Raw genomic sequence first — 22,755 nt, 5'->3', positions numbered from 1 at the left:
TATACAACTATTATACGCAAAAAAATGCATTAAATACACAAAATATTTAAAAAGGTTTAAATGATAAGGCCAACAAACCGCAACAGTGGGATGATTGATTGGCGCAAAAAGAGAAAAACAAAGGAAACATATTTTTAAATACATTTTTTTATTTCACATTTTGAATATACACATTGATATAAATATATTGTAGCTATATACACAAATTATGAAAGTTTATTGTAGGAGTCTTGCAAGCATATTCAATGGCACACAAACGACAAGAAAAACAAAACAGAAATAAAAAAGATTCGCGTAGTTAACATTTAAGAATTGTAAAGTGAAGATCCATACATATTTATATATATACAAAACAAAAAACAAACAAATGCAGCTATATTATTGCAGCTATATTACTAAATAAATTATAAAACAAAAAAAAAAACAGATCATACGGAAAAAATAAATTATTAAAACCTGTAAAAACTAAGTAAAACAAAATAAAATTAGTTACATTAGTTACCAAATCCCAGAATAATTTCTCTGCTTTAACACACGGTGGTATAAGAACTTCTATAAAAGGTTTTCAAAAGTGGTCCGAACGGAATTCTATTTAGGGCAAGAGTTCTGATTTAAAGTATAGAGAAGTAAAACACAATTTTTTGTTTCAATATTCAATTTAACAGTTTATTTTTGCTAAGTCATATTCTATAAAATCTATTATCTTAGGGGGATATTATTAAAGGTTTACTTAAATAATTGAATACATTTTAATCAGTGGCTTGTCTATGTAGATGAGTTATAAGTAAAATCAGTTTTTTTAAGGACTATGAAAGTAATAAATACATGCAATAATAAATTAATGGAACTAGGGATCGCGTAGGTCTAGACAAGTCGGGCAGATGAGCAGGTTGCCCCCGAGGTAGCACTTTGCTGTTCCACCTCGCTCCCCTTTCCAATCCCCACCAGGCTAACCGCTCCTCCGGTGGCGCTGGCCAGAATTCGTTTGTAGTTGCTGCTGCACTGGGAATCCGCCACAGATCGTCCGTCGCCCTCGTCACGTCGACAAAGATCCACGGAGTACGGGGCTGCTGAGGTGGACGTGGTGTGAATCTCCAGTCGTCGCTCCAAAATATCCGCTGTCGTCAGTTCGCTGGCCTGCACCAAGCTGCTATCGGGGACATTGCTTAGCCAAGGCTTGAGGATGCTCTTCTTCTGAATGGTGGCCGCCTTGCAGCGGCAGATGACGTCGGCGGGATCACCGCAAATGGGGCAGGTGGCTTCTACGACGGTTGCCGAGGTTACCTCCACCTCGCTTCCTCCTCCTCCTCCACCCACCACCGTGGGCATGGTGGCTCCCGAGGAGCTGCCACTTAGCTCCAACTCACTAACAGCATCCACCAGAGTTTTCAAGCCAGCGCTAGATTGGGAACAGCTGTCTGCCATGGAAACCACCTCCTGCTCCTCGTAGTTGGGACTCAAGAGCAGCTTGGACAGCGGTGGAGCCATGCCAAGGTTCAGATTTCGCTCGTGATACATCTCCGTAAGGCTGGGTGTCAGTTCGCGGTTCATGTGACGCATCATGCTGTCCTGCAGGCTCTTTCCATTCGACTTTACAGCCGGTGGAGCCTCCTCCTGCTTGGCTTCGCTGAGCAAATCGGTGTCCGATTGTGAAAAGTACAAGCTGGATGGGCTGAAGACTACATTGGAGACCTCCTCCTCCTCGGGCAGGGCGAGAGGCTTCCTTGCTGCAGTTCCGCCGTTCATGGTGTTACCTCCTCCGGGAGCACTTAGCTCCGTCCTTACACTCAGTCTGTCCATGAAGAGGGCATGTTCCTTGTTAACCCGTGCCGCCAGAGAGCTCTGAGCACTGCCCAGCTTGATCTTGGGCTTGCTGCGTCCTCCAGCGCCCACGCCTAAGTTATGATAGGTTGGTGGGCGTGGCGGTGGCAGTGGTGGCGGCTGTTGAGGCATTGCTGCACTGCGTCTCAGCACTGTGGCATGTCCGGATCCCTCCCAATCCGTAGTGCTGCTGGCCGAACTGGAACTATCTGGTCTTCTACTCAACGTTGTTGATGCTGGAGGAGCAGATGCTGCCGAGCTGGTCTGGGAATACAGACTTCTAATGCGCGTTTGGTGGGCGAGGGCCAGGGACAAACTGGGATCGGTCACCGGTGGACTGGGCGTGAAGGCGGCATCGCTCTCGCCACCGCCTCCGGGGCGGGAAACCCTCACCGGAGCACGCATGCTGGCATAGCCGAGGCGAGCAAAGCCCGGTTGCGTGGCATAGCCATCGGACAAGGAGTGCTCGCTATCGGTGGTGTTGGCCAGACTGGAATCTAATGTGCCATTTCCTATACCACCTCCGATGGCTTCTGTTCTTCCGCCATCCGGTTCTCCACGACGTCGGACATACGAGATGAAGGCACTGCGCGGATGCAGCGGAAGTGGAGCCTTAGTGGCCCCGTTCACGGAGGGAGTACTGCTGGCCGCAGGCGGCACAGGAGGGGCATCCATTTCCGGTTCGGCCAGAGACTCGCAGCTGCTGCTTTGGTCAGAGTCCATCGGATCCATCGAACCGAGACTTTTGAGGGCCTCACGGGTATCTAGAGTGGGTAAACAGAGAACATTAGGGATATATCGAACATTAAACAAGAGAGAACTCTATAGCATCTAGCAGTGCGAGAGATAGAGATAAAAAACTTTGATTGCGCATAACTTTTTAATAAATGGTCCGATTTGAATAATGTCTTCTACATTTCGATAGGTATTAATAAACACTATAAAATTGCATTTATACATTTTTAAAATATTAAAAGATGTGGCCGCCAGACACATTTTAAAATCGTGTGTGGGTAATCCCAACTTTCTAGCTTTTGTAGTTTCCGGGATCTCAGCGTTTATACAGACAGACAGACAGACAGACGGACAGACAGACGGACAGACGGTCATGGCTAGATCGACTCGGCTAGTGACCCTGATCAAGATCAATATCTATATATATACTTTATAGGGTCGGAAACGCTTTCTTCTAGCTGTTACATACTTTTGCACGAATACAAAATACCCTTTTACTCTACGAGTAACGGGTATAAAAAGTGATTCCACTTACCAAACAAAGCGAGGAGTGCCTGCAGCACGAACTGGCAGTGACGTCGATTGGCCTGCTTGCCCGTGCGCAGGATCACCTGGTCGGCACCCACCTCGGTCAGATCGAAGCCCACCGATGCGAGGAGTTCATGGCAACCAGCCACCCGCCAGAGTCTCACACTCAGCGGCATCTCAATGAAGCAGGATTCGGCGATCACATCCGATTTGATGGAACCCGAGGAACTGGCGGCTGGAGGATTGGAGGCCGGGAACTGGGCGAGGATATTCCGCATCACGGCAATCACGTCGCCCGCATATTCGGCACTATTTACATGGACCAATTTGGCCAAAGCCTGCAGCGTGGCCGGAGTCAGGGCGAGAAGTGCTTGGAGACTGGCCGAGCACTGGGAGAGTCGCTCCTCGGGATCCGCTTGAGGAAAGAATACGCTGGACGGAATCCCATTGGCGGCTGGTTCGAAACGAAAGCCCACTGCCATCAGCAGATCCTTCCAGCCACCCACGGGACCTGCCTTATTCTCAATGCTCTGCTGGGTGGTGTACATGGCGTTCTTCTGGCCACGATGGATCCGCTGCAGACTCTTCTCCACTAGGTGCAGGCAGACGCGCAGCGCATCGCGACAACGCTCCGGGGTCCGGAGGAGTTCGCAAAGGGCATGACCCAGGGCCACCTTGTTCGATAGCCTGATATTGCTGCCCACCAGAAGGAAGCCAGCCCAGTTGGCCGGATGGGCAAAGTGCTTGGTGTGCTGCACTGTTTGCATGGCTTCCGCCAGGGCGCTGAAAGAGATAATTAATAGTCATTAATAAATATTAACATTTGAAGTAAGCAAAAGAAAAAGAAAAAAAAGAACTCTTCTTGAGATATAAGAACTCGGAATTACGTATTAAAAAAATCTTAAAAATACCATTTTATAGCGGTTTTTTAACCCTAATTTCTTTAAATCAAGGCCAATATCTGAAAAAACAACATAACATAAGCTAAAGATAACCACCACTTTCCCGGAATTTCGTGGTTTGACATCATAATTTTTTGGAAAAAATTACAAAAAATAAAATTTTCAGTTTAGAATGTCAACTGATTGGGAATTTAATTACTATCTCAAAGAGACTTGATATACCGTATTCGGGCACTATTTCGGCTAAAAAACTGATTTATTTATTAAAGAAAAATAAGGATTTTTAAAAAAATGTCAAATAAAACTTTTAACTTTTGAACTCGGAATTACGTATTAAAAAAATCTTAAAAATACCATTTTATAGCGGTTTTTTAACCCTAATTTCTTTAAATCAAGGCCAATATCTGAAAAAACAACCGTTTTGAGCAGCTAATAACATAAGCTAAAGATAACCACCACTTTCCCGGAATTTCGTGGTTTGACATCATAATTTTTTGGAAAAAATTACAAAAAATAAAATTTTCAGTTTAGAATGTCAACTGATTGACATTTAATTACTATCTCAAAGAGACTTGATATACCGTATTCGGGCACTATTTCGGCTAAAAAACTGATTTATTTATTAAAGAAAAATAAGGATTTTTAAAAAATGTCAAATAAAACTTTTAAGTTATCAGTAACTATATAGTCCTGAGTTTAATAATAAAACACATGTTTACTATTGATTTATACAAATAAAACTTACAAGTGATATCTTTGTGAGAATTTTTGTTGTAGTGCAGGAAAATTATAAATAATTTAGTTTAATTTAGTTAAAATTGTGGTTGCAAATATTTGTTGAAAAAATATCTCAAGATGGTTTCTCTGAACAATATTATACGTTTAAAAAAAAGAATTATAAAAAAGATAACTTACCCGGCTGCTCGGGCACCCTGCAGCAAGGCGGAGTAGAAGGCGCGCAACAGGATCTTGGCCGCCGTTTCGGGAACCGGCCACAGGGAGATGAGCACAGCTCCAGCTCCGGCCAGGAGCCAGCCACCCGCCAGTTGGGCCACTCCGGATCCGGTGATGGGTTCCACCGAGTGATACGAGCTCAGCACCACCAGACGGGCACTCAAACGCAGCTGACGCAACTCGGCGGCTGCCAAAGTGAAGTCGGCCATTTGCGGTTCGTGTGGTTCCTTCTGCTGCTGCTGCTCGGCAGTGACCACATCGCCGGGACTCAGGACCACGGCTCCCGATTGCCAGCTAAGATTGGCCGCAAAGTGAATGCAGTCGGCGGACGGCAGCTCGGCCAAAACGGACTCCTTGGTGGCATTGGAACCGGCCAGAGCGGTGGCCTGCAGCATATCCGCCACCATGGCGGCCTCCTGAAGGGCAGCCGGTGATTCCGCTCCAGCCCAACCCCAGCGTTCCGCGAGGGAGCAGGGAATGCGTGGTGCTCCCACCACCAGAGCCTTGGGCGGACGAGCCCGATCTCTTCGGGTCCTCGGACGACCACGAAGCGATTGCAGCGAGGGAGCGGTCAGGATGGCACATCTCTCGGACAGATATTCGCCATCCTCTCGGGCAGCCCGCAAAATGGCAAAGGGTACTAAATAGAGCGAGCTATCGAGCACCAGGATGAGTTCCCTTCTCCCTTGTCGACTGGCACTTGCTCCTCCAGCGGGCAGCAGATCATCGAATGGAGCCAACAGCAGATTGTACAGGGTGTGCAGGCAGGAGGGTCCTCGCCATGCAGGCAGGGCCGGTGCTCTCCGGGAACTGCGGCTTCCCAGGGATCTTGAAGAGCCCTGCAGACTGGCCACTGAGCCACCAACCGATCCCACAGAGAATAACGAACTCAGGGAGTAGTTCGAGGAGTTCAGTAGTTGATTGCGGCTCACCATGCGCAGGAAGCCACCTCCGCCGGATCCCCCGGCTCCAGGCAGATCCTCCAGCAGCTGCTCCGTGCTGGCACGCCAACCACTGCCGTCGCCTTCGTGCAGGAGACTCTGGGAGTTCACGCCCAGATTGTCCCTCACCAGGCCGACATAGCGTTCTAGTAATCCACTGGACTGCATGGAACTACCTTGATCTTCTCCCAGTCCCAGTTCTCTCTCCATTTCGAGTTCCTCCTCCTCCTCCTCCTCCTCGCTGAGGGACAACGGGAGCTGCAAACTGTGGGCATCTATCTTGGCCGCATGGAACCGCACGATTCCAGTTTGTGGCTGCAGCAGCCAGGCGAATAGTTGCTCCCCCGCCAAGCTGTAGTAGAGAACGGGCTTCCTGCCGCGATTCACCGTCTCCTGGATGACCTCGCTGTTGGCCAGCGGCACCTTGGAGCTCTCCCCGCTCACGTTGTCGGCTCCTCCGCGAGCCTTGCACCGCTCGGCGGCCACCAGAGCATCCTCGTTGCGATTCAGCGCCACCAGGATGAGTTGCAGCAGATGGTAGCAGCTCGTCTGCAGATCGTAGAGTGCCAGTCGCGTCTCCGGACTGCGCTGTTCATGGCGCACGGATTCCAGCAGCTGGGCGGCCGTTTCCAGTTGGAGGTGGGCTCCTTCGGCGTCGCCAGAGGAGCGTAGAGCAAGACCTGCAAAGGAGGATTTGGAAAACAGGTTATACATGGATTGTGTTTAGGTAGGGAGAGGTCTGTAGGTTGGGAAACCCTTATTTCTCAAACCTTTTTCACTAAAAAATGTTTCTTATTTTTTTTTCGAGTCGTTTTTAGTAACAAAACTTTTGGGTAAAACATTAGAAGCCAGGCTTAAGCCAGATTTTTCACAAAAAAGTTTTTGACCACTTTTTTCAAAACTCGATAAAAAATTAATAACGGGATTAAATATATTTGGTAAAATGCTTAAAGCATAGGTAATTAAATGCTCAACAAATATTAAAAATAACAGAATAATTTGACAGTCAAAAAAAAAAGTTATTATAGACTCCCCATTCGATCAGTTCACTCATAAAAACTTATTTCTAAATTTTAAAAAATCTCGCCATTAAATCGGCCTACCTTTCAAAATAGAAAAACAATTTCTTGTTTTTAGAAAATTTGCCTTTGAATATAGAAAACCTTTCTAGATGTAGAAAATTCAAGAAAGAATTTTCTAGATTTTAAGGAAATTATTCGACTTTGCAAATATTTGCAAAAATAACTCACCTAGTTGATGTCTTATCTTGGCCTCCTCCTCCGACTTTCCCATGGACTGAGCACTGGCCAATCCCTGCCGCAGATAGTCCACCGCCTGACCGTGCTGCTCCAGCTGATGGTGCACCCTTCCCAGGGCCAAGCAGGCCATCGCCTTGGCCAATCGATCTGCACTCAACTCCAATTGCCGTTCGTAGCACTTGAGGGCCTCGGCCTGCTGACCCAGCGATTCGTGGACGGATCCCAGGTTGCTCAAGGCCCTGGCCTGCAGGGCGGGAGCAGCGAGTTCGGTGCAGATCTCCAGATCCTGCCGGTGCAGCTCCAGTGCCTCCGCGTGCTGACCCATTCGCTGTTGCACCTGGCCGAGGGCGCACATGGCGTCCGATTCCAGGGCTCGATCCTGCAGGCCCTGGGCCAGTTCACGTTGATGTTCCAGGCAGTTCAGCGCCTGCGAATGGTTTCCCAGAGCAGCATGGACGTGTCCCAGGTCTCCGTAGGCCAGGGCCTTGATCTCGGGACTGTGCAGCTCGTGGGCCACCACCAGACGCTTCTCGAGGCAAACCAAGGCAGCCGGCAGCTGTCCCAGTGCTCTCCTCGCCTGACCCAATCCTCGATAGGCGCGCTCCTGATCCCGATGGCTAGTCAATCCTAAGGCCAGCTGAAGCTGCCGTTCGTGGCACTTGAGCGCCTCCTCGTAATCTCCCAGGGCGGCGTAGCAATCTCCCAAATGTCCCAGGGCTCGAGCACGATCCGCTTGGGTGGATGGCAAGGACACACGCTCCAGGGTGCCCAACTGGGCCTCCAGGCAACCAATGGCCGCCTCATAGTGGGCCATATTTAGACGGGCAATCCCCAGATTGCCATGCGCCTGGGCCTCCACTGCAGCATCCCGTTGCTCCTGAGCCCGCTCCAATTGCTCCTGATAGCACTTCACTGCATTTGTCCAGCTGCACAGGGCCATGTGAACGGCGCCTAAGTGACCGTGGGCACGACATTCGCCCGACAAGTCGCCCAGCTCCTGGCGCAGCGTTAACTCCTGGGTGTGATGACCCAACGCCTTGTCCCAGCGTCGCATCAATCGGTGGGCCAATCCCAGGGCTCCACAGGCAGCCGCCTCCATCGAGCGATCTCCTGCAGCTCTGGCTAGGGCTAGTTGACGTTGATACAGCTTGATGGCCTCCTGGATAATATAAAAAAAATTGAAGAACAAAGATATTTAATAAGGATTATGGTCTTTTAAAAGACTTTAAGAGGATTCTGTTTCGTTCTCGGTATGAAAAAAACGATTATATGCCTTAATCGAGTGTGAAAGTCTGCGATTTGGTTCATATCACTCATGTAATGTAATTTTAGACATTTAATGGATTAATCTTTAACACGATCACAAATATTTTGAATGAAAGAACATTACAAAGTAGTCTTTTCTTACAGCTTTACACTAACCAATAAAATAAGAGATACACAGATATGATGAGAATTAAAGCTCTCTATGGAATTCAAAGTTTTAGGATGCGAAATAAAATAAATACTTATAAAATATGATATGAGAAATATTTTAAGATATTGGATATATTACATATTGGAACTATGAGAATTTAAGCTATCTATGGAATTCAAAGTTTTAGGATGCAAAATAATATAAATACTTATAAAATATGATATGCGAATATTTAAAGATATTGGATTTATTACATATTGGAACTATGAGAATTAAAGCTGTCTATGGAATTCAAAGTTTTAAAATGCAAAATAATATAAATATCAATAAATAAATACATAAATTTTAAGATATTGGAGAGAATTAAAGCTATCTACGGAATTCAAAGTTTTAGGATGCCCAATAATATAAATACTTATAAAATATGATATGCAAAATATTTTAAGATATTGGATATATTACAAATTGCAACTACAGAATATTCTCTTCCGATATTTAAGGAACTATAAATAATAATACCTCTTGCAAGGGTATATAAAAAGTACGATTATTTTTTCATTACAAAATTTTAATTATGAAAACTGAAATATGGAATATCCTTTAGTACATACCTCATGTGATCCCGTTCGTATGAGAATGTCACCGATGTTCCCCAGAGCCCTGAACTTGGCCGGCAGCTGGTTGGTGGCATGGGCCACCGCCAGAAAGAGCTGCTGGCACTCCAGGGCGGCGGCAGTGTGTCCCAGGGCGAGATGGGCCAGACCCAGATTGCAGTAGGCCCGGCCCATGTTGGGTCTATGCTGGGCATCCTTGGCCAGGGCCAGATCCTGGTCGTAGTACCTCACAGCAGCCCGGTAATTCCCCAGCGAGAAATGCGCATAGCCGAGCAGATGACACGCCTTGCCCTCGGCGGCCACGTCACCCAATTCCTGGGCGAGCATCAGGTAGCTCTCGTAGTGCGGCACCGCCTCCTCGTACTCCTGCCTCCCACTGAGGCAGTTGCCCAGGTTGAGCAGGGCACAGGCCTCGCCGGCGGTGTCCTTCAGCGAACGGGCGGTGGCCAAATGGGCCCGATAGTGGGTGAGGGCTGCATCATGGGCACCCAGCGCCTGATAGGCCACCGCCAGATTGCCGTGCGTGGCCGCCTCGGCACTGCGATCGTTCACCGCCTGATTGATGGCCAGCTCCTGTTTGTGGTACTTCACCGCCGCCTCGTAGGATCCCGCCATGTGCGCCATCCTGGCCATGTTGCCATAGGCCTTTCCCATCCCAGTCCGATCGCCCAGGGAGCGGGCAATGCCCAGGTGCGCCTGGTGGAGCTTCAAAGCCGCATCATGGGAGCCCAGCATCTGGTATACTATACCCAGATTCGAGCACGCCCTGCCCTCGCCCAGTTTATCCCTCGCCGCGAGGGCCATGGCCAGCTGACGCTCGTGGAATCGCTTGGAGGCACTCGCATCGCCGGCACAGCGCGCCGCATGACCCAATCCCGCATAGGCGGCCGCCTCCATGGACCGATCGCCCAGTGACTGGGCAATCCGGAGCACCTGCTCGTGACAGGCCGCCGCCTGGGTGAACTGCCGTCGCTGATGATGAGCAGAACCCAGATTCGAATACGCCCTGGCCTCCTCCACCTGGTCGTGCAGCTTGCGGGCCAAACGCAGGTGCTGCGAATGGCAATCCAAGGCGGCTTCACACTCGCCCAGCGAAAGGTAGACCGCTCCCACGTTGCCAATCTCCCGGGCCTCCTGCAAACGATCTCCCAGCTGCTTGAACAGCTGCACACACTGTTTGTGGGAGGCCAAAGCATTGGGGTAATCCCCGCTAGCCGTGTACACGTGACCCAGCGAGGTCAATGCCGCAGCCGCCGCCTGGGTATCCTTGCATTTCATGGCCAAAACCAATTGGTAGCGATGCGCCGTGAGCGCCTCCTTGTGGGCTCCCTGGCTGAAGTAGGCGGAGCCGAGATTACCATGTGCTCGACATTCACCAGCCGTGTCTCCCAAAGATTTAGCCACCGCCAGATCCTGTTGCATATAGCCAATCGCCTGATCCAATTGATTCAAGGCCCAGTGGGCGGAACTCAAAGCGCTGAAGACGGAGCCCCTTAGTTTCAACGAGCAACTGCCAATCCTGAGGGCAGCCTCCAGGACGGAGACCGCCGCCGGATACTGGGAGGCCTGGAGGAGCTCCTGACCCACCACCGAGCTGACCACAAAGGGCGACTCCTGCAGCTGCATGGTGCGCAACTGCTGCAAAGTGGGTTCCAAGGCATTTCGCAAAGGACTCTTTAAAGAGGCCTCTACGAGACCTCCCATCAGCTGCTTGTTCGACGGCTCCTGGGCCAAACCGGCGGCAAAGGAGGCCAGTGCCTCGCCATAGCGGCCTAGACATTGCAGTGCCACGCCCTGGCGAAAGTACGCCTTCGGCCACTTGGGACACAGGTCCCTCGCCTGCGTCGCATCCTGCAGGGCGGCCGCAAATTGTCCCTGCTTCAGCAGCGCCGCCGATCGATTGCTGTACAGGATGTGGTTGCCCGGATCCAGCTGCAGGGCGTCCGTGTAGAGCAGCACTGCCGTCGCGAAGTCACCGCTTTGGCACGCGGCGTTCGACTGACGCACCTTCTCCAGGAAGAGCGCGCGGTTCGCGGCGGGCAACTCCGGCGTGCATTCCGGCTCATTCTGGGGAGAAACGCAAAAGACAGAAATTTGGGATTAAAAATTAATAATATAATATAAGAAGTAAAAAAATACCTAAAAAGTTCCCATTAATTCGAAATTAGATGATAAAAACAAGAAAGAACGCTATAGTCGGGTTGTTGTCCCGACTATCTAATACCCGTCACTCAGCTAAAGGGAGTGCGAACGCTGTGTCGGGTTGGTGTCCCGACTAATAATCGTAACTCAGCTAAAGGGAGTGCGAGGGAGATAGATATATAATTTTTGATTGCGTATAACTTTTTAATGAATGGTCCGATTTGAAAAAAGTCTTCTACATTTCGATAGGTATAAATATACACAACAAAATTGCATTTATACTTTTCGGAAATCTTTAAAGATGTGGGCGCAGGACCCATTTTAAAATCGTTAGTGGGCGATTGTGGGCGTTAGAGGGGGCGTGGCGCTCGGCTAAAATAAACTTGCGCTGCGTAGGAAGCCAAAGAATATGTGGGGGAAATCTCAACCTTCTAGCTTTTGTAGTTTCTGAGATCTCAGCGTTCATACAGACGGACAGACGGACAGACGGACAGACGGACAGACGGACAGACGGACATGGCTAGATCGACTCGGCTAGTGACCCCGATCAAGAATATATATACTTTATGGGGTCGGAAACGCTTCCTTCTAGCTGTTACATACTTTTGCACGAATCTAGTATACCCTTTTACTCTACGAGTAACGGGTATAATGATTCAAATTGTTTCCTTTAAACATTTATTTTTATACCCGTTACTCGTAGAGTAAAAGGGTATACTAGATTGGTGCAAAAGTATGTAACAGCTAGAAGGAAGCGTTTCCGACCCCATAAAGTATATATATTCTTGATCAGGGTCACTAGCCGAGTCGATCTAGCCATGTCCGTCTGTCCGTCTGTCCGTCTGTCCGTCTGTATGAACGCTGAGATCTCAGAAACTACAAAAGCTAGAAGGTTGAGATTTCCCACACATATTCTTTGGCTTCCTACGCAGCGCAAGTTTATTTTAGCCGAGCGCCACGCCCCCTCTAACGCCCACAATCGCCCACTAACGATTTTAAAATGGGTCCTGCGCCCACATCTTTAAAGATTTCCGAGAAGTATAAATGCAATTTTGTTGTGTATATTTATACCTATCGAAATGTAGAAGACATTTTTCAAATCGGACCATTCATTAAAAAGTTATACGCAATCAAAAATTATATATCTATCTCCCTCGCACTCCCTTTAGCTGAGTAACGATTATTAGTCGGGACACCAACCCGACACAGCGTTCGCACTCCCTTTAGCTGAGTGACGGGTATTAGATAGTCGGGACAACAATCCGACTATAGCGTTCTCTCTTGTTATTAGCTCTTTTCATGATAACCAGTGAAATTGTGAATACACACAAAAAGAATCATGTTCCCGTAAAATCGATATGGCCATGTAAATTTCAGGTCATGCAAAACCCATATCGTTTTTACATGAAAGAAATACTCTTTTCGACCAGTTTAAGCTTATCTGGCCGCATATCAAATTAAAATTGTTCTTAAATAATGTAAAATCAATCTACGTTTCAGATCGTTTTTTTTTGAGTGCAGTGAAATTGTAAATATGTAATTTTTAATTTTCAGCTTTGACGTGAAATATCAAAGACATGGACAATGGTTACTGGGATATATAGTAATTTTGTGTAGTATCGTGGTTTAATGAGTGTATGTTTTAGCAAAAAACATTAAGATAAGTCCAATTCTATGAGACACATAATTGCAAATGTCTTAATACTGCGGATTTTCGCTTTAATTTCATGTATACAATTTAGCCATTATATTACATTTGATACTCCAAAAAAGAATCACTCTGGATTATGTTTTTCCCTGTGTAGAGTTAGCATTGATTAGGGCCAAATTACTAACATGAAGAGCATTCCACAATGCGATGGCCTAAGTAGAGCAATAAACACAACTGTACAAAGGCGGAGGAGCAGGCGGAGAGGGGAGTGGCAGGAGAGGATTTGCAGAATTGAGGAAAGAGTCTGGATGATTGCACATCTGCCGCTGTTATTGGGAAGAACAGTGGGTCACATATGTATCAGTCAGATGCAAAAAATACTCCTTTCGATTGGTGGTTTAAGATTCATAGTTAGTCTACAATATTGATAGAAATAATAACTTGTTCTGTACAAATTATGCAATTTTCTTTTAACTTTCTTATGCTTTGGATCTGAAATTAAATATGAAAGGTCCTTTAATGTAACAAACAGAGTAAGGAATGTGTTAAGGATTAATTTAATTTTTTGTTGAGTTTTTGTAGTAATCTGTAAATCTGTAGTAAAACAGCAGGATATTATTTCAAAGTCTCCTTGACTGGTTGTCTTAATTGGATGGACTCAGGACCTTTTCCTGGAACTGAACCTCCTGCCGCGACCGCTTGACCCACTGTGCAGTCGTCACTGGGTTGTAATTATGTTAAATGCCGACGCACCAGCTTGGCGGCTAAGTCGCCTGCCCTCGGAGCCTGGAACACAGGTATGCGGCCACCGAGTCACGTTTCCCGGCCAACTGCTGTTCACAGCTCACATCTCGCAGCTCTCGGCTGCCGAGCTCCCAGTTCCCGATCTCCCGATCCTGTTGGCCGGCCATCAAATGCGGAAGCAATTCCACGAATTCGTGGCCCAAGAACTGAGCTGAGCCCACGACTGGTGGTGAATCAGTAGCCTGGTAGTTGGTAGTTTGTAGCTGGTAGCCTTTTTTGGCATAGGTCCATGGACCATGGTCACGGCCACATCGCTGGGACGTTTTCGAAACGAAACGAAACGAAACGAGACGAGACCGTGACAACGACATTTTTACATATTTTTTGAAGCAATTAAATGCAATGAGTATGCAAATGCATTAGAGGCCAGCACCGAAATGGCCAGTCCTTGATTTGGGATGGGATAGGATAGAAACGTGGCCAGCAAGTGCGGGGCGTGAGTCTCCTCGGATACCGTGGCTAGATTGGCCTTCTGGCCGCAGCTCCGAATAAATCAGCCAGCTACAAAGTATCTGACAGATGCAGAACGCAATTTTCGTTTTATGCAGCTTATAAAAGCCGGCAACGGACTTGGCCCCAGCGATAAGCCCCAAATGAAGAGGGCGTTACCAAAAAAAATAACAAAAAGAAAGCGAAAACAGAAGAAAAACAAAAAGATAGGTTGAGTTTGGGAAACGAATTTAAAAATACCCTCACTGATTATAAGAAATAAAATAGATTTTTTAAACCAAATCGCTATAAAACTTTGTATAGAGATGTTTTTAGACGTATCAAATTATTTATCAATTAAAAATAGTTAGTAAAATATTTCTAGTGTTCCTAACTCTTATTTAAATTTAAAATACCCTCTGCCAGGGCAACAAAAGCAACCTGGACTCCCCAACTTCGGAGCGTTGGCGGTGCTAGCCGAGTAGATCTTGCAGACGAGATTGCGGGGCTGCTGCCAATGGTCAAAGTCAAATAAACACGCACAGAGGAACATGCCCTCCAAATGGCCAACGAAGATCTCCGGCGGAAGGGAGCGCCGCTCTGGGAATCCAGACGGAATGGCATTAGCAGATGTTATCACTCTGACTAAAATAATAATAATAATAATAGCAGTCGGTCCGACGGAGTTAAGGGGAACTTGAGCCGGAATGTCGATGGCTTAGGATAAGCCCAAGCTGTGGGAATGCTGAATAGGAATAACGTGATCCAGCGATGACAGATGGCAGACTTTACTTTAAGTGTAGTTGGGATTTTTTATTTCTCAAAGAAAGGTTCTTAGATCAAAGCATTTTCTTATTTTCCAGACCCAACAAAAAATTCGATATGAAACGTAGATCGAATTTACATTATGTAAGATCTAGTTTAACTTAATATGCGGCCAGGTAAATTTGACCTGGTCGAAAAGTGTAGGTATTTAATAAAAATTTACATAGTCATTTCGATTTTACATGCTTTTTCTTGCTCACTAAAATGCATATAAAAACAGTTAAAGTTATTGATTTAATTTCTTTTAAATAGTTTTTACCGCCATAATAAACTCTTCCCATTTTTAAATGCCTTCTTTAGCCATTTTTTCCTTTACCAGCTTATCGGCGGATTAGTAACAGGCACTTCTCTTTATGTGTATCTCCTAATTAACTGCCTTTCTTTCTTTTCCAGAGGGTTGGGAATCTCAGTGGATCTTTTCCAGCATTCGCTGCCCTTTCGCTCCGTTTTTGTTGCGCCGTGCTGTATGTCAATTCAGGAATTGGCGCCCAAATGGCACATAGAGAAGTCATGTAAAGTGATAGGCCAGCTATCTCGCCTCGCCAATTCCAGCTAAATTGGCAGCAGCAGTTGCAGTTGCAGCAGCAACATGGCCAACAGCAACAGCAGCCCAAGAGCAACATCGGCAAGCCAACAGCAGCAGCATTTTAGAAAATAGTAAAAGACGGACAAGAATTCTATGCAACGAGAAAGGGAGAAAAAGCGGGTAGAGAAAGGAAGTCGGCGTTGGAATTCAGGAATGCCAGAGAAAAACCTGCGATTCGAGAACTGGTCGCAGTTGCTTGGCTGTCCGCCCAGCAAAAAAAAAAAGAAAAAAAGATACAGCGCTCAGTAAGACAAAAAGTGGCACCCATAGATGCACTCGGGCGGCTGCCTGGAACCAAACGGGCTAGTATGTGTTGGCCAAGTCGGTTCATATACGTATATGTGCATTTGTGTTTGTTAGCCCCTCAGGCTGGAGCATCGATAAAGTCCGCCGCATTGGAATGCGAACAATTTCACGATTGCTCGTGGCGCACACTGGCATGTTTTGCGCTCAACTCGAGAATTTTGTTGCAATTTAACGCGTAATAAAATAATTAGCTGCGGGCCGAGGTCCTCCTGCACCTCCACCTCCTCCTCCTTCTTCTCTTCCCCCAAAAATCGCACACGCTGCGCGGATAATCCCCGATTATCCCATTGCAGCGTAGGCAGGAAGTCTAAGTCCTCTATGAAATTAACTCCAGGCATTCAACTCTTCATGTTATTAGCCACCTCCTTTTGTGCGCTTCTCATGAGCTTGATCGGTATTATGTTCCTTTAGTTATTTTCTACGTTTCCATAATAAAACCTTTCTGTAATGCTGAGGTTCTAAATCTTATGAGCACCAGGAACTTTAGTATCAATTTAAATTTTAATTATGTTATGGAGCTTTGAAATTCTTATAAATCATAAATTTAAAATTTTTTTTTATATTATTTATTTAAAAAAAGATTTTCCTTAAGAAACTTGTTATAAAACTAAATAAAAATCAAAATGTAAAAATAATAAAAGAATCCACCTGCCATAAAAGCTACTCCACCTATGCTAATTAAATAAACTCAAGGCCTATTTGACTCATCATACCGCCTTTAAAGCCAAGTTTAAATATTCTGTTGCTTAGGCTTTAATAGGAATCGACATTAGTCTGGAATTTATGCACTCATTTGGCTGCTGTATCCCCCACCTCGCTGCCCAAAATTCCTGGCCACGCTTCTCTGATTGCAGAATCTGGGGGAATGGGAATGGGATTGGGTCTTGGAAGGGGAATACGAATGGTCACTTCCTATCGTCTGTCTAGAAAAAGGGACACTCGAAAGGCAGCCAGTCAGTCAGTCAGTCGGCGAGACAGGCCGCAGGGGTCTGAATTGTGGATGCTCGACTCCGAGTTCGAGTTCGAGGATTCCGAATTCTGGACTGGTACGTCGCGCAGACAGCGACTGAAACTTATCCAACATCGTTGACGTTGTCGTCTGCTCCTCAAGTTGTTGGATCTTTTTTTGTTCTTGCCCCTGACATGACAGCGCGGAATATGATGAAAGGGCCGGGCAAAAAGTCAGGGTCAGGAGCTGGGGGTTAGTCCGATTCCCATTCCCATTCCCAATCCCAGTACCATTCGCAATCCATGAGGTTTTGCGTTTTGGCATTTTTATCTCCCCGCTCGGCTGGGCTTTTGTTTAATTTGGCCCTTGTAGCTAAGCCCTTTTGTAGTCTTGCCGCTGAGTTAATCAACATTGAAATCATTTTGCCATCATTTTGATTATTGCCCCTGATTGTTTTATTTTGTATTTTTTCCTGTACTCTGTCTCTGCTTTTTTTCTCATATGTCTGTATGCTTCAGTATCATCTCTTTGTTGAAATTTTGGAGAGCCGAGCGGCGTAATGCCTGATTAAGTTTTATATATTTGAAGGCCATAAATAATTGTCATGGTGTTTGAACTGCAAACTGGAAATACACGGCCGGCAAACATGTTTTCTTTGTGGTAAGGCAGTGGAAAGGGGAGGGACTGAGGTGAGTTGGTTATAAAGCAAGTTACAAAACAATAATTGAACAATAATTCGATTTCCTTTCGCCTTTCGACTTACCTCGGAGAAATCCCGCTGCGACATCTTATTCAGCAGCTGCTCGCCAGCGACGGCAATTTTGGCATTGTTCTCATTATTATTACTGGCGTGATTATTTGCATTAAAGTTTAATGGCAAATTTATAATGTTCTCATAATTCGTCATTTGTGTGCCAGCGAGGAATCATTAGGTGGCTCTCTGATCTCGGTTTTTATTATGTTTCTGATTCTCAGTCTGCAAACAAAAGAAGGGTAGATGGTGTTTATTTATAGAGCGGTTTTGAAATAATAAAAAAAAAGTAAAGAAAACAAACAAAAGCCCTGACAATGAGACTTTCAAATGCCAGGGAATTCTAGGGAACCAAGGGACGCCTCTTATGCAAATATTGGCCGATCCTCAGCCGCAGTCACATAAACTTGACAATTGAATGTGGCCATAAATTTGTGCCTCCAGATCTTGCCCCTTTTTCCCCTTCAAAAAAGACCCAGACTTGGCGCACAGTGGCCTCAACTTCGGTGAGAATTCTGTTTCCACTTTGGGCTTGGGTTTGAGTTTGGTTTGCTTTTGGTGTCGGCTTTGGGTTGCCGAGATTCTGATTGCGCCATTCACTTGCCAGCGGCGCCTGCCTATCATCAGCATCGGAATTGAAAACCGCCTCTTCCCTTCGAATTTGTTATCATTTAATTGGCTCGCCTTCTAGAGAAAGTTGCGAAAAGCAAACAAGAAGCGGTAATTAAAAGCATCCGAAGCGAAATCAATTAAGGCACCTTTTCAAATTTCATAAGCGGAAATTCGCATTCCCTGAGATGCGATACGATGTGATTTGATCCCTTTTCATGTGGCAATAGTGCGTGTCTTTTAATAGGCTTCCATTGTTGGCCAGAAGCCATAGATACAGGGCCTTAATTGAAATGTTAGGCCTCGTGACAAGAGCAACTTGAGTGACAGGCCTAGGAAAACCGCAAAAAAAGGTACGTTACCCCCTGAATTAATTTCCAGTGCAACTGCCTTGGAATTCTAATGAGATAGTTGGGACTTTGGAATTTCCACAGTCAAATTTTATTGAGTGCACAATGCAACTACTGACTGCTGACTACTGACCACCGGCAATTATGTTTCGCTCTGGCATATTTTTACGATCGTAGCTGTGCTCTCAATTCGCTGCGATCCTCGGGAAAATGACCAACAAATGGGCGTAAAAAAATCATAAACCGTAATGCATTCAGCCTGCTGTCGTAAAGCGCTTATCAATTGGTCAGCGTCTGCGTGGCGGCACTTTTAACAGTTCGCTTTTATTACTTTTATTGGTTGTGTTTTCTTATTTTCCCCCGACTGCTCGCCATTTTTTTTCCACCACAATTATCATTCGTTTCTGCGATTGCGAGTTTTTTGCTTGACTTTTTAACGATTATGATGCCCGGTTTCATAGCAAATGAGCTAATTTAGATGCCTTAATGGTTTTATAATTGTACTTGGTCGCAGCTTTTTATGGGCGGTGTTTCAGTTTTTGTGTGTGAGCTGGATTATGATTATTCGCTTTTGATTAAGTTTTTTCGACAACTTTTTGCTGGGGGAGCCAACAAGTTCGTGCCCTAAGTCTTTTGTATTTTCTTTCAGCTGCTTGGAAATAAAGTCATCGAAAATGTTTCTTATTTAAATAAGTAAAACATTTGAAATGTAACTTTTAATAAAAAAATTTTCCTCCTGCAGAAGATGTTTGTTAAAAAAATATATACTCAGTTCAAAATATCACTACATAAATATTATCCCATTTCTTGAACACTTTAAAAAGGTATCCACATACTTCTGAAAGTAATGAAAATATTAAAAAGGTGTTTTTATTGTTATCCATTTTGAATGTAAAAACTAAAATTTTGGTTTTTTTTTTTTAATTTTTACAACTTTACACCCTGCATACCGCATTTCGCGATTGGGGAAACACATTTTTTATTGCCCCAAATAAGGAATAGAGTGTAGTTTCATGTCTCTTTTTGTGCCTAATGAACTCTCCCAGTTTATTTGCACCCAAAAGTCAACAAATGCCACACCACAACAGCACCAGCGACAACGAGAACCGCTTTGAATTGCTTTTGTCAGGTCATTAGCGTTCACTAAAGTCGCCTTAACTTAGGCTCCTTTGGAGGGGTACCAGCACCCCTCCTCCTGGCCAAGCCGAAGCCACTGTCACAGTAACAAAGTGTTGCAACAATCTTGCATTTGGCTACGTTGGCGGTCGTTTAACGAGCACAAAACCCAGCCCTGGGCAACATGGCAACAACAACACGGCTGAGGAGGAGGACTCGTCCGCATCAACCGAAAAAAAACATGACCACCGATGGTTCAGATGGTCCAGAGGCGGCGGCGGGCATGCTGAGACTTTATTACAACTTCTATAAATGATTTCCGCTATTAAAGTGAAACATTTTTGCATAATTTTTCACTTAGAAAGGACAACAAGGAACGGCACCAACGAAATCGATCAGGAACTAAGGGAGGCAGAGGAAGGGGGCATCGGGGAAATTCCTCACGCTTCATGAGGCCCGCCAGGTATGCCCGAAAATTCCACACCACAACGCCTACCCAGACCCATATACCATATACTCGAGATCCGAGTTAAGGGCCTCCTCCTGCCACATTTCGTCCATCGTCATCGTCAACGTCTTCTTCGCTCGGTTTTTGATAATGCAGAGGTTCTCCTCCTCCATCTCCGGCTAAAGACCCCTCCTCCGATTCGTCCATCTCGTAACCTGTTGAAATGTGTGACAAATTGGGCGTAAAGAGGCCTCGGTCTTGTCCTTCCCTTCCCGAGATTCTGTCCCAGAGAGAGATTCTGTCCCATTAAACCCCCGAGCATGAAACGTGGGCGTGACAGCACCGATTTTGCTTCAGATTTTTTTTAGGGCTTTTCTCTTGCTCAAAAGGCCGAAAAATATATTTGGTGCGTTCTCAGTGCAGAAATTGAGTCATAAATTATTATGTTTATTACAGTTTGAGCTTAAGTGCACTTTGGTGGGATGTCTTAATGCTATAAAATATGATATACATAAAAAATATGATATACTAAGCATAGCGAGTCGATAAAACCTATCCCATAAATGTTTCAGGCATTAGAGATATTTGAATATGTCTCTAAACTAATTTCCTTGATCTTTCGAATTTATGTGAATTCATTTTCAGATTTACATAGTTATCTTTATTAGTTAGCTATTTATTATTAATGTTTATCATTTTTAAAATATATTGCTTTAATGTGAAATGAATGCCGTCCATTTGATTGCAAAATTTTTTTTTCATCTCACTTTTCTTTACAAAAAAATATAAAATACATACACAAACCCTCCTGTTCCCAATTGAATTTCCCAGGGTTTTCATCGCTGTCACTTTCCCCCTTAAACGGCCGTGTCTTTTTCCACACATTGGACACTTGTTAGCGAACAAATCGGCAGCAAAATTAATCACACAACATGAGTTGTGTTGCGGCTAAAAGGCGTTTATGTTTTTCGTAGGCCTTGCGATTTCGCAGCCGTAACTGGCATCTTGTACAATTTCTGAAAAACTCATTAAAATTGTTGGCTGGCAAAGAAACATACGAGTGTAGAGATATATTTGCCAGTTGCCGCAACATGGAAACAGCATTGAATAGAAAAAGGAAACAAGGCGAACGAAAGAAGAAAGATGCAGGCAGAGGCAGGCCAACGAAAAGCAATTTTAATGAAGCCAAAGTCGCAGTCACTTGTTGCAGTTGCAGTTGTTTCTGTGGCAGGCCGCATTGTTGCTGCCTTATAAGCACGGCATGCATTTGTTGCCCGCAATGCGAGTGGCACGATGTAATTGACATCATTAGACTAAAGCGCAGCGGGTTCGACTAGAAAGTGGCCAGCTCTTCCTCTTTCTCTTCCTTCCCGGCTGCGCGGCACCGTTAGCCATATTACCGTTCTACGGGCGACACAACCCACAACCCGCCACCCACCGCAAGTTCGTGTCCTGAGTCTTTTGTATTTTTTGTTTGGGTCGTATGGAAAATACTTTCTACTATACTATCTGACCATGAAAGAAATTATTTGCATTAAGATTCAAAGTAATAAGCCTAATAAAATAAAAGACATCAAAATAACAAATTAAATTTTATTTGTTTCAAAATTAAATAAAAATGAGAATTAAAAAGGTTCGTGTCCTAAGTCTTTTGATATTTTTGGGAAATATATTTAAAAATATCTTTAAATCATTAAACTTCATGAATATGTAAAAAACCTTAATTAGACTTAAATTTAAACGCATAAAATAATCAACGGTCAGTGGCTTAAGGACTTGTTTTATGCCATCGTGCTAAGATGTAATTCGACATCATTAAATTAAAGTCCGACTTAGAAATAACCCCTGCCCTGCGCTGCACTGTTAGCCCGATTACCGTTCTTGGGGCCGCACGACCCACCGCGATGGGGAAAATCCCAAGGAACCCCACAGCGAGCCAACGAGGGCCCAATTATGCAAATTATTAAATGAAAATAAAATCTAATATAATTATTTCGTGCTGGAGATTCGAATTCCTAATGCCATTGTCACATAAATTTCGAGTTTAAGCATTTTCGGTCAAGACTTTCGTTGGGAATTTATGGGGATTCATGCTCACCATGGAATGTTGCTGGAGACTGGAAACCTGGCTTTGTTCTCCACTCTCTTCTTGTATTTTTATAGTTTCTCGCTTTGTTTTATCACAGGCTGCAGAATTATTTTGAATTAATTTAATGGGTGAAAATGTGGCACATAAAAAGTAATTATTCGGAATTAGAGCAATCTTGATGGAGATTTTCTAACAATTAAGTCGGTAATAGGTCAATAATAATGAGTAATGATCGGTTTCGCTTAGTTTATCCACAGAAATGATTGATTTGCTTATGTTTTTGACCGTTACTCCTTTTCTTTTTTGTAAATATTACATAAATTTTAAGAATTGTGCATCGTGGTTGCATAAATTATAAATTCATTTTTATGGGTCTTATGTGTCATTTTGGTTAGTAATTTATGTAGAATACGGCTTGGCCAACAACAAGAATCCGAAGAAGAGGAAGAAGGAGAAGTCGCACTCACACACACTAGCACACACAGACACAATCGCGGGTCAAACAAGTCAAGCAACTTTTTTTTTCATC

The 22,755-nt window shown here is 45.0% G+C and overlaps 1 protein-coding gene across 1 annotated transcript; it reads right to left on the bottom strand.

The window, feature by feature from the left end:
• Positions 1-626: 626 nt before the first annotated feature.
• LOC108054137 (tetratricopeptide repeat protein 28) lies at positions 627-22,304 on the bottom strand. The gene is made up of 7 exons (XM_044395868.2): positions 22,236-22,304; positions 17,627-17,833; positions 9,169-11,238; positions 7,132-8,299; positions 4,902-6,561; positions 3,092-3,867; positions 627-2,585 (listed from the first exon to the last, which is right to left on the bottom strand). Exons 2-7 carry the CDS (start codon positions 17,768-17,770, stop codon positions 865-867), a joined length of 7,539 nt encoding a protein of 2,512 aa, XP_044251803.1. The 5' UTR covers positions 17,771-17,833; positions 22,236-22,304; the 3' UTR covers positions 627-864.
• Positions 22,305-22,755: the final 451 nt, after the last annotated feature.

The sequence above is a fragment of the Drosophila takahashii genome, chromosome 3L (assembly GCF_030179915.1).
Source record: "Drosophila takahashii strain IR98-3 E-12201 chromosome 3L, DtakHiC1v2, whole genome shotgun sequence".
NCBI lineage: Eukaryota > Metazoa > Arthropoda > Insecta > Diptera > Drosophilidae > Drosophila > Drosophila takahashii.
The sequence above is the reverse complement of the archived record's forward strand: the minus strand, read 5'-3'. Positions and strand labels throughout refer to the sequence as shown.